Below are 13,157 nucleotides of genomic sequence, written 5' to 3'. Positions count from 1 at the left end.
ACAAGCTACAGTCTACCAGGTGTGAGAATTAAGCTCGAGAGGTGCTGAGTGGTGGTGTGTGGTAGGGTGATAGCGAGAGGAAATTGTCGTCCGATAGACGACGGGGCGGGAGGCCTTTTGGCGAGTACATGTACTCGCAGTCCAGTCCAGCCTAGTGATGTAGCAATAAAAAGAAGGATAAGGGCGTTGGAATTTGAGTGGTTGGCCTGGGCCAATGCAAGCTGGGCAAGCTGGGATTGGCTATGACGACGTCGCGTCGTTCAAGCTCCAGGGAACTAGCAGAATGCACACAGCATCTAATGTGCTAAGGTTCCTGCTCTGCTGATCCCTGCCAAGCTGGATCAGAAACAGCCGTGAGCCAGGCGGGAAGTTGCAGCGCAAGTGTGCTTCTGTCGTCTGATGTTAACGTAGCAGAGCAGCATGAGAGCATGAGAGCAGGAGGGCAGGAAAGCAGGAAAGCTGGCCTCTGGCAGGAGGGGAGGTGGCCAGGAATTGGAACTGGAATTGGAAGCTTCCAAGGTTGGCTGGGCTGGGTTGGGTTGGCAGACCAAGTCCCGGGCAAGGGCACGCAGCCTGCATGTGCCCTTCCCAGATTGACGGGCAACAAGTTGATGGAATCGTCAAACTAGCATCTCACTCTCGGCACCTGGCACCCAGGGTGGGCCTCCTGTGTCCCATTCCTGCCAACCCAGGGTCTTCCTCGCCCAGTCCCTTGCTCTACTGTCACTCCTACCCTTTCGCTTCTGTCGATCGAGGGGCCATGCACCTTTCGACGGTAAAACATATGACACCATTGTGCAGCTTCTTGCCTCCATCACTCGAACCTGACTTTGGCTGCAAGGGCAGGGCAGGGCAGAGCAGAGTAGAGCAGACAAGAGTCGAAAGGGCATACCATTGCATTGCATCGCATCGCATCACATCACATCAGAATTACCCTGGCCGTGCGCTCCAATGCCATGCCAAGCACAGCTTTTTTCCTGGTTCCATCCACCCCCATCTCGTGTTGCCCCTGCTGCCCTGCGAGAAAGACATGATCATTTTTGACCTGATACCTGCGGTGACTCTGCGGTGCCTCTACGGTGCCACGCTGGCCGCTCCCGACTCCAGGAATCACAGGAAATAATCGCAAAGGGACAGTTGCGGGGCCAACGTCCCGCTATCAATACCACCGTCAAGGACTGGAACGAGTCAATGACAGGCCCAACTTAGCACACAGCAGAGCATCACCAGTGGCCAAGCGGTGTCGCGTCTGACAGGGTGTCTGCTTCTTCTCAGTCTCAGTCTACTACTAGCCATTGCTCCGGTGGGCGACTTCCGCGCTTCACCATCGCTGGTCTGTCTTGGAGAGCCGCATATGCCATTGACACGCCCGCGCCAGTAGACGCCAACACAATCAATGATGTAGGCGGCGCACCAAATCCAAGCGCACGCTCCTCAGAGAGCTTCGTGAGCTGGGTGCTGGCGAAATAAAGCTTCTAAAGCTCAGCTTGGGCCCAAGTAGCAGATTAGCATCCAAGCATCTCAGTCGCATGTGACCGTCTCTCCAACCCAACTTGTCGGGCCTGGAACTCCCACCAGCACAGCAAAACGATCATGGCTTCATTGCCAACAGGCTAGCCACTGGAGGCCACCCTCTTCCGAAACCTCGTTGTGCCACACATGGATCCTGTAACATGAATCAATGCAGTATTTGTGTTGTTTGGGCGGAACAGGGCACCTCAATGGTGGCCAGGCCCAATCTGTCGGCCGCAAAATTCGAACAGCCCACTGGCCTGCTGGCACTTCGGCGCTTCCTCGAGGAAACTCTTCAGCTGCCGGGTAACGCCGTCGGTGGCGGTAATCGGTGCCCATCTGCTGCCACCGATCAGGGCAGCTCAGCCACGACCGGTCCCGGCCCCACTGAAAACCAACTCTATTTGGGCTTTGGCACCCGCAAGGAGCTTTGAACTATCGTCAATCGGCCCCTCCAATTTCACCACGCTTGCCCGCATTCGACAAGCTGCTCGCGAACAAGCTTAGAGCATCACAAACCTTTGATGCTGTCTGTACCTGCGAGAGGCCTCGCAATGTTTGGTTTCAGCTGCATCAATTCCGCTTGGGTTGCTCTCCTGTATTCAACCAAGCCCAATGGGTGCAAGTTCATTCCTGACGCGCGCTGAAAAATATTTGTTCTGCGAAATATGGCCGCGTGCCAACCGCCGCGCGTCGCAAGCGGCTACAGGAAAACGCAGCCCCCAAATTTCAAATGGTATTGTGTGGTAATTGCTGGCGTTGCACGTCTAATTGGCCTGATAGGTATGAAATCCCTGTTGTGGTCCATCCATCGATCAGTACCAAGATCATGCTCCCATGGACCTTGCTACTTAATATCGACCTGGCTTACACAATTCCTTCTTGGCGTCTGGCACTGGTGACATTGACTGAAGCTGGTCGTCACGTGCAGGGACGACAACTTCAGAGGCCTCTCCAGGGACGTCTCTCCACGTTTGCAACTCACAAGAATGACCTGTTGCTCTCACCTCCAAGTTTCCACGCCGGCATAGTGTCCCAAGCCCAAGCCGATTGAGTCGACTCATGCTTCCACAGGCTTTAAGCAATCTCTGCGCTACCATCCCGCTGGTTCTGGGTATTGCGACGCAGCAACTGTCACAACGTCCTCAGTTGCTCGTTTACCGCCCAATTCGATGCACCACGTTTTCAGGAACTTGGGCATGAGATCAAGTGATGTCTATTCCCGTGGACCCTTAGAGATTGTTTTCTTCGACTATTAGGACTACCTAAGGGTTCGTATCGGATGCTTTACGTATTGCTTTGTTTGTGGAGAGTATTGAGCTGGTTATAGTAGCCTTCCTACGCGGAATCTACTCTTTTCATGACCAATACCTCCAAGTCGCCCTGGGAACAGCTAGTGGGCAGCAGCCGATACCAGTAGTCAACGTCAGAATATTTGTCCTCGAAGCCAAGCTTATTGATGGAGCTTTCCAATGCTCTTAGGAGTCGGTCCATCTGAAGGAAGAGCACTTCACTCACTTTCCCCGGGGAGGCTCCCTCCTGGGGCTTGGGGGGGTGGGGGGGGGGGGATGGGCAGGTGCTTGCTTCACCATGTTCTCAACTTTGATCCGGCTTTTGGCAGACATACATGGTGGCTGATGAATTGCTAGTTAAGATTTCAAGTTGATTTGAGCCCCAAAACTGAGCCCTCCTTGATGGGGCCCAACTTGGCTGTTCAGTGAGGCCATGTCGTTCGCTGTATCGGATGCAGCTTCTCAAGTGCAGGGGCTGAAAGTACGCTTCACGGCCTTTGGACTTCGTCACACATAGCATTAAATTATTGACTCAGCAGCGGGTTGGTCCTGGTGTTGCAGTGTATGGACAGCAACGTGCCGGTTTGAGACGTCACAGCCTCTTTATGCCCCTCGAGCTTGGTAATTGATTCGCCTCTGAGGCCTCTTGACTAGAAGTTTGACGATGTCAGGACAAGTCTCCACATGGAACTTTTTGCAGTCACGGCTAAGTTGAAAGCGTGGTCAGTAGCACCAAGGACTGCCAGCTTGAAATTTAGTCCTGATGGCAGCTTACTTTCAAATTTTCCATCTTTGAGCTCTATTGTCTCTGAGCAATGTGACGCCATCAGATATCCTGATCGACAAAGATGCATATTTTGGGGGTGGGAAGTCGCATCTGGCCACTCGTATTACACTATTTCAGACCCACCGTTGACTCTGGGGGCCTACAGTGGGGGCCAGCTATAAGTGAACGTGGACCCATCGACAATGAGCTCAGCGTGCGTTGTGCGGATTGTGATCCTCTCTTCATCTAGTTACTCTGTCGACAAATAAAGCTGTAGATACCGAGACACAAGCTTCTGTAATTCGTGGACAAGAATTCGTTCCGGTTGGGTATTCAGCCACATGCCATGTGTCAACAACAACAATCTTGCTGTCAGATTCTACAAGCTGCATCATGGGAGATGATGATAACAATACTGTACCTCGACCCGGCTGTCCTGGTGCCTGCAATATTGCCAGGAAGTCCAGTCAGAACTATTGTAAGGGTCAAAGCTAGCACCTGCCTCCATAACACCCAACCAGAGATGTACTCATACCGAGATGACGACTGAATCCATTCGTTTCCAGCAAATTCCAACGCATCCTCAGGTCCGGGTCCGGTCAATGAGAAAAGTGGAATGGTCCAGAAGGGGAAGTTGGGCGTTCCCGCCATTGTCATCAAAATAGGCGGCACCCTTTCCGGCGGTGGAATGGTTGGGCTGAACAATGAAAACAGAGTCCCTGGCAGCCGGCTGCGTAAGATCTGTCCAGACAAAAGAGACTGACCTCAGTGTCTGCTTTTCTTTTCGTGCCTTCACCGAGAATCTTCTTTGCGAGTCCCATCTTGATCTTCCTGTCTGCCAGTCTCTGAGGGAGCCATAGATATTCAGAACAGACTTCCATCTACAGATCAATATTGTCAGCACAGGACTCCCGTCAAGATGGCCGACGACAATCCAGCCGCTTCGAACGACCCAAACATTCACCAGGCCGGCTATTACCCTGCCACGGATCACTCGATCCCATACCAGTCACAATGGTCTCGGATCCACGACGACGAAGCGACCAAGGCGACATTGCGGCACTTGGGGTGTAACTACATGGGCACAGAGGGTTGTCCGCCAACCCTCATAGCGCTGAAGCGGCACGCGCAGTCCCTGGCCATTCTCATTGCTCACCTCAGCCCGAGCGTGAGGACTGGGAAAGTCGACGGAAACCCGATCTTCGATGGGAGACAGCCTGCGCAGGCTGATGGAAATGGCCTCCTTTCTTACGGCCAAACCGTGAATGGGCGACTCGAACTGAACGATGCTTTTGACTGGCTCGCAGACCTGTCACAACCGTACAACAATGATGACCCTAATCACCACAAGCCACTCAACATCCTTTCCAATGAGGTCGCCGGTCGGCACGAAGTCCTGGGCACTGACTTCCACTGCCCGCTTACCCGAGTCACACCGCGCGAGAAGCAAGAGCAGCGGGGCAACCCATACCAGGCGGACGTCTCCCGGACGCCATACGCCAACCACCACCTGCTGGCCATGCACGCGAACGCTTGCCTGGAGCACCTAGACCACGAGTTCAGCGCCACGGGCGGCATCCTAAGCCTGATCCCCGAGGAGGGCCGGGGCGCCAACACGGAAGAGCTCAAGGCGGCACAGAATTCACTGCTTGGCCAGCTGCTCCTGTACGTGCAGAGCCTGGCGCTGCGCAACCACGAACAGGACATGACCAACGCGAAGCTGACGGACGCGTTGGCGGGCGAGGCGGTGGTGCCGATGCAGCACCTGTCGGTGCTCGGGCCGGACGGGCGGTCGGGGCGAGAGATCGCGTACCCGCAGGACCGCTGGGTGCTGGTCAACGCGGGCGACGACGTGTGGGCGCACCTGCACGACGCGCTGGACCGCGAGGAGTCGGCGCTCGAGGCCAGGGAGCAGGCGTGGACGGAGGGCGACGAGGGCGTGGGCGGGGACAGCGTGTGGCGCAACGAGCGCAACGACGACCGCCACGCGCGCGGCGTCGTGGTGGTGGACTGCGGCACGCGGTTCTACCGGCTGCAGGGCCAGGGCCGCAGCACCATCTTCGTGCTGCCGGCCTTCACGAGCTGCCCGGCCACCGAGTGGAGCCGGAGCATGGACCGGTACAGCAAGGCCACGGTCGTCGGCACGGTGGCGGCCAGGAGCCTGCCGCGGACGACCAACTACGAGAAGAGGTGGAACACCCGGTACGCGGACGCGGATAGGAGGGGGGCTGACCACCAGCAGCTCCGGGTCAAGAGCCAACGCGATGAGGCTACCATCAGCAACATAAGGGCTGAGCTAGACAGGCAGCTGATCGCGCAACGGAATATGGCTGAGCAGCTTTCCCAGTACACGAACCGCGCACCTGGCGAAGGCGAAGCAAATAACCGCGACCTCATTGTGTCTCTTAACACACAGATCGCGAACCTGCAACAGGCAGCGCAACAACCACACCATTCTCCTCCGGCTCCGGGTTCGCATATTGGTACTCCCGCGACGCACTTTTCTACTCCCGCATCGCATTTTGCTACTCCACCTACGCAGTTTGCTACTGGCGCTGGCAGTGCTGGCAGTGCTGGCAGCGGCGGGGATGCCGCGATGAGTGGAGCGAACGGGCCATAGTAATCAGTGCCGAAGGTACAGCATGATGGTTTTTGTTTTCAAATTAACCGTGGGGATTTTGAAACGGGAACGTGGTCTGGGAAGGTATAAATTGGCCCAGCTTTGTCTGGTTGTTCGGTCTCTGGGGATACTTTTGTTGACTGTGCCTGTGTGCCGTACAGTAATGTATCTTTGCTGTGTGAGTGCAGTACTTCGTACAACAATCTCGTCTCTTTTGTCCTTTGCATGAGAAATTGGAGGCTGTGTACCAGACCAAGGTTTCGAGGATACTGTCAGCATGTGAGACTGACTGGATGAATGTATGGATTGGCCAGTGACACTGCGCGCCGTCGCCGTGCCAACGCCGTGCCGAGCACCGTGGTCAACACGGCGGACATTACTATGTGTGTACTATGTATGCAGGTTGCACGCTTCCAGCCACCGATTACGCCAGCCTCAACACACCATTGGCCCAGGCCCAGCTCGCCCTCGGCAATCAGGATATTGATCCCCCATCATGTGCCCGTAAACCTGTTGACGGACAATGAGACTGAACTTGACTAGACTACCTTGCCTGAGAGGGAAATTACAAACTTACCAGCCTCTCGGACCTCGACCCCTCCATATTGTCCGTCTTCTGCCGTTGACCAGTCGTAAAACCAGCAACGCTCCCTCCCACCCCAGTCCACGTTACCAGACCCTGCCAATCCGCATCTTTTTGTTGCTTTTCAGCACTGCTAGTTCCCGTGACAATTCCTCATGCCAACTCATCCTTTATTGTGAAGATCAATGCTGAGTTGAGCCCGTTGAGCTTTCCCCTGTCGTTTCGTCCTGTTGTGTCCTGTTCTGCTTGATATTGGGAGGCTGGGCGGCCCCATATCCATACTGCGGGTCTGGTCTTCACTCACAGCGAACAATGAATTGAATTGATCAACACGAGATCTGCAGGCTGCGAGTGCCACTCAACCCTGCGACCGCAGAGCAAGCAACCAAGCATGGCAGGCCACCAGGCCAGGCCCGTGTCTTCTTACACGGCGTCAGTTGCTACCCGGGTTAAACAACGAGAATGCGGCCCGCCGCGGACGCATTCCACGGCCAACATCTTCATGCTCACGGTTGGCTTGCTGCTCATGATGCACACATCCCGAGCATCCGCCTCCGAGACATCGCTCCTCCCGTACATTCCAACCAACATCCTCGTCCCAGGGTCCACCGCCGGGGTCGCCTACGGCCGGGAGACTGGCAACGCCAACAGCACCGCGTACATTTTTAGTCCTAACGATAGTGGCTCCGTCGATCTGCTGGCCGTGGACATATCATCCGCCCTGGCCGCTTCCTCTGTTGCCAACAACGCCGAGACCTTGACACATGGACTGCCTTTCCTCATAGCAAGTACCAACTCAACAGCCTTCACACCCACGCTCACATCGGACGGCTCCATCATCGCCTACGCAGGCGATTGCAGTTCAGACTCCAGCTCATCCTTATGGGTGTACAACACCACCACCTCGCATCAGGCATCATGGGTTGAGCACTCTGTCACCATCAACGGCGGTGCCACCGGGCCATTCTTCCTGGGGGGCGGCTTCTCCTTCTCAGAGACAATATCGCCCAGTCTGTCCCAGCCTCTGATCTATGCCTACGGCGGGCAATGCCCCAACGAGACCCTCGGCAACACCTGGACCTCGGCCGCGCAATACTCCAACTCAATGGTCCGCCTATCGGCCTCCACGGGGTCCTCTTCCGGGTTGACTTACACCGCAAACCCGCTGTCCCTCAAGTCCCAGCCCATAGCTGAGGCAGGCTTCAGCCTGACCCCGCTCCCGCCGGCGACGTCCAACATCTCAGGGACGGTCACGCAGAGCATCAACAGTGTCGTCCTGGGCGGCCACACCCAGACTGCCTTTGTGAACATGTCGACGGCCGCGGTGTGGAGCCTGCCGGAGGAGAGCTGGAGCTTCATTGCCATCTCCGGACCGTCGGCCTCGTCCTCGAGCGACCTTTCGGAGCTTGCCAAACACGACGAGGAGGTTACCGAGGTGCAGCCGCGGTCGGGTCATACCGCCGTCCTCAACGAGGCCGGGACCGCCCTGGTCGTCCTTGGTGGGTGGGTGGGAAACACGAGCCAGGCGGCGCAGCCGCAGCTGGCTGTTCTGCAGATGAGCGGTAGTGAGTTCGGAGAGTGGACATGGTCTGTGCCTGATGACCAGCCTCTGAGCTCTGGAGAGGGGATTTACGGCCATGGTGCTGCCTTGTTGCCTGGCAATGTCATGATGGTATCCGGTGGTTACGCCATCACATCTGGATCTTCAGGTTCAGGGCTGGGCAAAAGGGACAGCATTGGTGTTGCGGGCGGACAGCTTCAAATGTTCTTCAACTTGACAAGCCTCACCTGGAGCGATTCGTACACGAACCCGACATCTGTGTCCACTGGCTCACAAAGCGGCACCGCGCCGTCGTCATCGCCATATAAACTTGGTCTCGGCTTGGGCTTGGGATTCGGTATCCCAGTTTTACTTCTCGTGCTGGCCATATGCTTCTTCTGCTGGAGGCGAAGGCAGCGCCTGCGCCACCAGACACGCGACGAGCACATCCGAAACTTGACCACTGGCACAGCCTTCATCACGTCCGATGAGATGCTTGAGCACGAGAACGTGTACCCCTGGGGTCCGCGAAGTGCGGCACGATGGTACACGGGCGGACACGACCCGTATCTGCGTGATCAGGGAAGTTCACCAGGATACGAAAATCTGCGTGCCCCTAGACACGATTCTGATGATCCCATGGCCGTCGAGTCACCCGGTAACTACAGAAGGGACATCCGCCGTAGGCCAGTGCCAAGGGTAGCAAGGGGTCTGTATCAACCCACCGGTATTTCCGGTACGGATGATGTTATGAGCCCAGGTGCAATTCATCCTATCTTTGAAGACGAGGAAGATGAGATAGCCATGGCTGGTGCCATGGCTCCAGACAAGGACGAAGAGAATGACGAGGACCCGTTCACCACCCCGGTCCCTTCACCAACAAAGGCAGGCCCCAGTCTGGCGAGCCCGATTGTCTTTGTAGCATCTCAGGCGATGGTGGGTTCCGGGCCAACTAGTCCAACAGAGAGCACACCGCGTGCTCGACCCCAGCACCCAGAAGTACAAGACTGGGTGAGCGACATCGACGCATCAGACGCCTTGATCACAGCTCGCCTACAGCCTCACAACACCACGTTCCGCAACTCGGGCAAGATCTCTCCGACGAGGCGGCCTTCGGTGCGTGTGTCCGAAGACGATACTACCGGCGGTGCTCGAACGGACAGCAACCTGTCCGAGTCCAATCGCAGCACCTTCAGCTTCGTTTTTAACCGGTCAGACTCGCTGCGCGCTGGGGCGGGCATGTTGGCCATTAGCAAGTCTCGGAATGATCAGGAAAGGGCTGGCACCTCCCACTCGGACAAGAGCAATAGCAGCAACAGCAACACCACGCAGGACAGTTTCATGACGGCCAAGTCGATCACGGCACTCCAGTCCGAGGGGCCTGGACTGCTACTGGGCCGGCCGAGGCCGATATCAGACATTGAGGACCTCGGCCACTTGTCAGATGATGATCCGCTAGCCCCTGGGAGTCCAAGCAAGAGCAAGCCACCGCGCAGGAGCTGGTTTGGGAGCCTGAAGAGAGTGTTCAGCGCAGGCGCTGGCAGCGGTAGTTCGAACGGCAGTTCGAGTAGGACTGAGAGCCCGACCCACGGGCAAAGCAGCGACTACGATGGGCTTGGTCTGGGCAGCCTAGGCCTCGGTGGTGTTGGGCTGTTACAAAAGCGGAAGCAAGGGAGATTGGCATGGGATGAGGCCGGGGCATCTGCGAGTGGTGCCGGCCAAGGCGCTGGCGAGGGTTGGGAGGAAGAAGACTGGGACATCGAGAGAGCGGTCGAGAAGAGGTTGGTGCAGGTGATGTTCAGTGTCCCCAAGGACAGGTTGCGCGTCGTTAATGCCGATAACGCGGATCTCGTGTCCCTGGAGGAGTCCGTGGTCTTTGTGGATCCGGAGAAGGACGGCCTTCCAATCGCGGACACTAATGCCCCTGGAAAAGAGAAGGAAAAGGAGACGGCGCACAACGAGGAGCCCGAAGAACAGGAGGATGTCGCGGATGTCGCCAGTGTCGCTAGCCAGACTGAAGAAGCGAGCAGGGCAAGACGCGAGAGGATACAGCAAGGAAAACAGCCGGAGAGACCTCTCTTGCTGCTCAAAGTACCTCAGGCCCCGGCAAGCGATACTTCAGAGGATTCCAGACGGAGAAGCATCTCGCCCGTTGTCAGGACGGCGGAACAAGTCCGGTACGAGAGACCTAGGACGCGCGTGCTCGACATGGTAGAGAGCTTCGAGAGCAGGAGTAAGAGTTCAAGTCCTGAGAGGAGGCAATGAGGCACGGATGACTGGTACTTTGGGTACCATGTGGCTGTTCATTTTCCTGTACAATGAAATTTTACGAAGCGATGGGATTTGTGTTGCGAACAGGGTCATGAAGAGCCAGGGCAGCCCTCAAGGGCAAGGGCAAAGGCAAGGTGGGCTGGTTTCGCAGCAACAAGGAGCTCAGGAGTCTTGGGAAGCATTTTTGGATAGGAACGGTCGTTTGGATCGGAGCGTGGCATAGAGCCAGCTCCTGCTTGAGGAATATGAATTGATAATACTGCACTGCAGCCTGTGGCAGTTTCTCCGAACAAGCTGGTGGCTGTTTCCACAACCGATGGTTTCACTGACTGTGATTGTGATCATGTTCAGAAGGATTCACCCGTGTGACCAGGCCTCGAGGTTTGCTTGCATGGTGGTTGCCTGTGATTTGGATAGCCTGTCGAGATGAAAATGCCAGCTAACTTGGAACCTCACCCCCGCTCCAATCAACCCGAACCCCCTGCACCTGGTCACCTCTCTCCCTAGAAACATTGACCGACAGCACTGGGATCATTTCCACCTACACCTGACCTCCTTGTTTGCAAATCGACGAAGCCGTTCATTCATTACTTGAAAGAAACCTTTAAGCAGCAAAGCAAGGTCTTCATCGAACCACGGCCCGCAACCATCATGGATAACTTCAAGAATCTCAACCTGGGGTCGACCTTCAGGTAAGCCCGCATCTTCAAGCGTACCTATGCGATAGGAGCTCTGGCAGCTGACGACGACCTCCTTGACAGTGGGTTTGGGAGCACTGTCGGCAACTTTGGGTCGCAGTTCACCCCCTTCGCCTCCCGCACCTTCCAGTCGACCAAGGAGATGCTTGGTCAGACAGACGACAAGGTCAGTAGAGTCGACAGCGTTACGATACCGTGATTCACATGCTGACGATCAGCCCCCTGGTATTAGACCCAGCTCCCACCCGACTACATCGACCTGGAGAAGCGTGTCGACGCCCTGAAGCAGGTCCACCAGAAGATGCTGGCTGTGACGTGAGTATAGTGATCCAGCTTCCGGGTATCTAGTGGCTCTTGTCATCGTCGCGCTGACACTCCTCCCTTATCAGTAACCAGTACTCAAAGGAAGCCTACGACTACCCAGCCAATATAAGCGAGACATTCAACGACCTCGGTCGCACCGTCAGCGAGAAGGTCACTCTCCTTTCCTCCGCCTCGTCGCCCGCCGAGGCCCAGGCCGCGCTTACTGCCCCTCCTTCCGCGAAGCCCCAGCCCAAGACGTTCGCCCATGCCATCGCCCGCGCCTCTCTGGCTAGCAGCCAGCTCCTGCATCAGCAACATACCGGAACCGGCGATGACCCGCTTGCAGCCGCCCTTGAGAAGTTTGCCCTGGCCGAGGAGCGAGTCGGCGAGGCCAGACTCGCCCAGGATGCGCAGATCCAAAGCCGCTTCCTCGCGGGATGGAACACCACGCTGAACACCAACATCATGTTCGCGACGCGCGCGCGCAAGGGAGTCGAGAAGTCGCGCCTGACGCTGGATGCTGCCAAGGGGAAGGCCAAGGGAAACACATGGAAAATTCCCGTGCCGGCTGTCGCCGCTGCCCAGAGCCCTAGAGCTGAGACGCACGAGGAGGCCGAGATCAGCCCTGAGGCGCAGGAGGAGATTGAGAAGGCCGAGGATGAATTTGTCACACAAACCGAGGAAGCTGTTGGTGTGATGAAGAATGTGAGTCGCATCAGAGCCCGGAACTAGATATTGGCCGTTCGATGACTGACTGTAAACGCAGGTCCTTGATACACCTGAGCCACTCCGCAACCTTGCCGAGCTCATCTCCGCCCAGATGGAGTACCACAAGAAGGCCTACGAGATCCTCAGCGAGCTTGCGCCTACTATCGAGGGTCTGCAGGTCGAGCAGGAGGCAAGTCGCGCCTCGGGTTACTCGCTGCCCTGAAGCACCTACTAACTCGAGTTGGATGTCAATAGGCTAGCTACCGAAAGAGCCGTGAGAGCACCTCTTAAGAGGTGTCTGCTGGAGAAAGCTACGGGATGCTTGGACTGCAAGAGAGTGCGTGGGTCAAGGGGGGTAAAGGGGCATCTCAGGAGAGCCGCTTCGCGTAGAGGAGGTTGTGTAGGTGTATGGAGGATATCCAGAGTTTGAGCAAGAGGGCAGGTCTCCTGACTGCGATCGATGATTTCCCCATTATGGAGGCTTTTCTTATGATATCTGGCCGGTAGAATTTCAGGTTTATGGGCGAGCCTTCCTCAGGATTGTCGCATTCTTCAATTGTCATTCTGTGTTCTTCGCGACCTGATTGATAGCAATCCTTCCAGAATACGAGCTGATTTCTACTTTTGGTGAGAGCAAGGAAAGCTTGACGATATGTTTTGCCTCTGGCTTGCGCCAGTCAGACATGTGAGACTTTGGCTAGGTGGCCCGTGCACTCGAATTTAGCTGGAGCTCGAGTGACGCTGCTACCTAGGTTGCATTTGCTGCCGCTTTGAATGGGTTGCAGCATCAGTCGCATCTTCGTAACCTGTACAACTTTCTCGATGCGGTAGCGACCGACTTTTCCTAATTTCCACCTTAATATC

The 13,157-nt window shown here is 56.2% G+C and overlaps 4 protein-coding genes across 4 annotated transcripts; all 4 read left to right on the top strand.

Annotated features, from left to right (window-relative positions):
* Positions 1–1,721: 1,721 nt before the first annotated feature.
* On the top strand, positions 1,722–1,946 carry J7T55_012689 (uncharacterized protein; the record flags this gene model as incomplete). Its single annotated transcript, XM_053145343.1, has 1 exon — positions 1,722–1,946. One exon carries the CDS (start codon positions 1,722–1,724, stop codon positions 1,944–1,946), a length of 225 nt encoding a protein of 74 aa, XP_052992080.1.
* A 2,543-nt stretch (positions 1,947–4,489) lies between these two features.
* Positions 4,490–6,190, top strand: J7T55_012688 (uncharacterized protein; the record flags this gene model as incomplete). Its single annotated transcript, XM_053145342.1, has 1 exon — positions 4,490–6,190. The coding sequence occupies one exon, from the start codon at positions 4,490–4,492 to the stop codon at positions 6,188–6,190; it is 1,701 nt and encodes a 566-aa protein (XP_052992079.1).
* Positions 6,191–7,164: 974 nt separating this feature from the next.
* Positions 7,165–10,578, top strand: J7T55_012687 (uncharacterized protein; the record flags this gene model as incomplete). Its single annotated transcript, XM_053145341.1, has 1 exon — positions 7,165–10,578. One exon carries the CDS (start codon positions 7,165–7,167, stop codon positions 10,576–10,578), a length of 3,414 nt encoding a protein of 1,137 aa, XP_052992078.1.
* A 657-nt stretch (positions 10,579–11,235) lies between these two features.
* On the top strand, positions 11,236–12,516 carry J7T55_012686 (bin amphiphysin rvs domain for vesicular trafficking; the record flags this gene model as incomplete). Its single annotated transcript, XM_053145338.1, has 5 exons — positions 11,236–11,276; positions 11,346–11,448; positions 11,515–11,597; positions 11,672–12,290; positions 12,352–12,516. 5 exons carry the CDS (start codon positions 11,236–11,238, stop codon positions 12,514–12,516), a joined length of 1,011 nt encoding a protein of 336 aa, XP_052992077.1.
* Between the last annotated feature and the right edge of the window lie 641 nt (positions 12,517–13,157).

The sequence above is a fragment of the Diaporthe amygdali genome (genome assembly GCF_026229845.1).
Source record: "Diaporthe amygdali strain CAA958 chromosome Unknown NODE_20_length_815715_cov_65_842320, whole genome shotgun sequence".
Taxonomy (NCBI): domain Eukaryota; kingdom Fungi; phylum Ascomycota; class Sordariomycetes; order Diaporthales; family Diaporthaceae; genus Diaporthe; species Diaporthe amygdali.
Note: the sequence above shows the minus strand (reverse complement) of the source record. Positions and strands in the feature narration are given on the sequence as shown.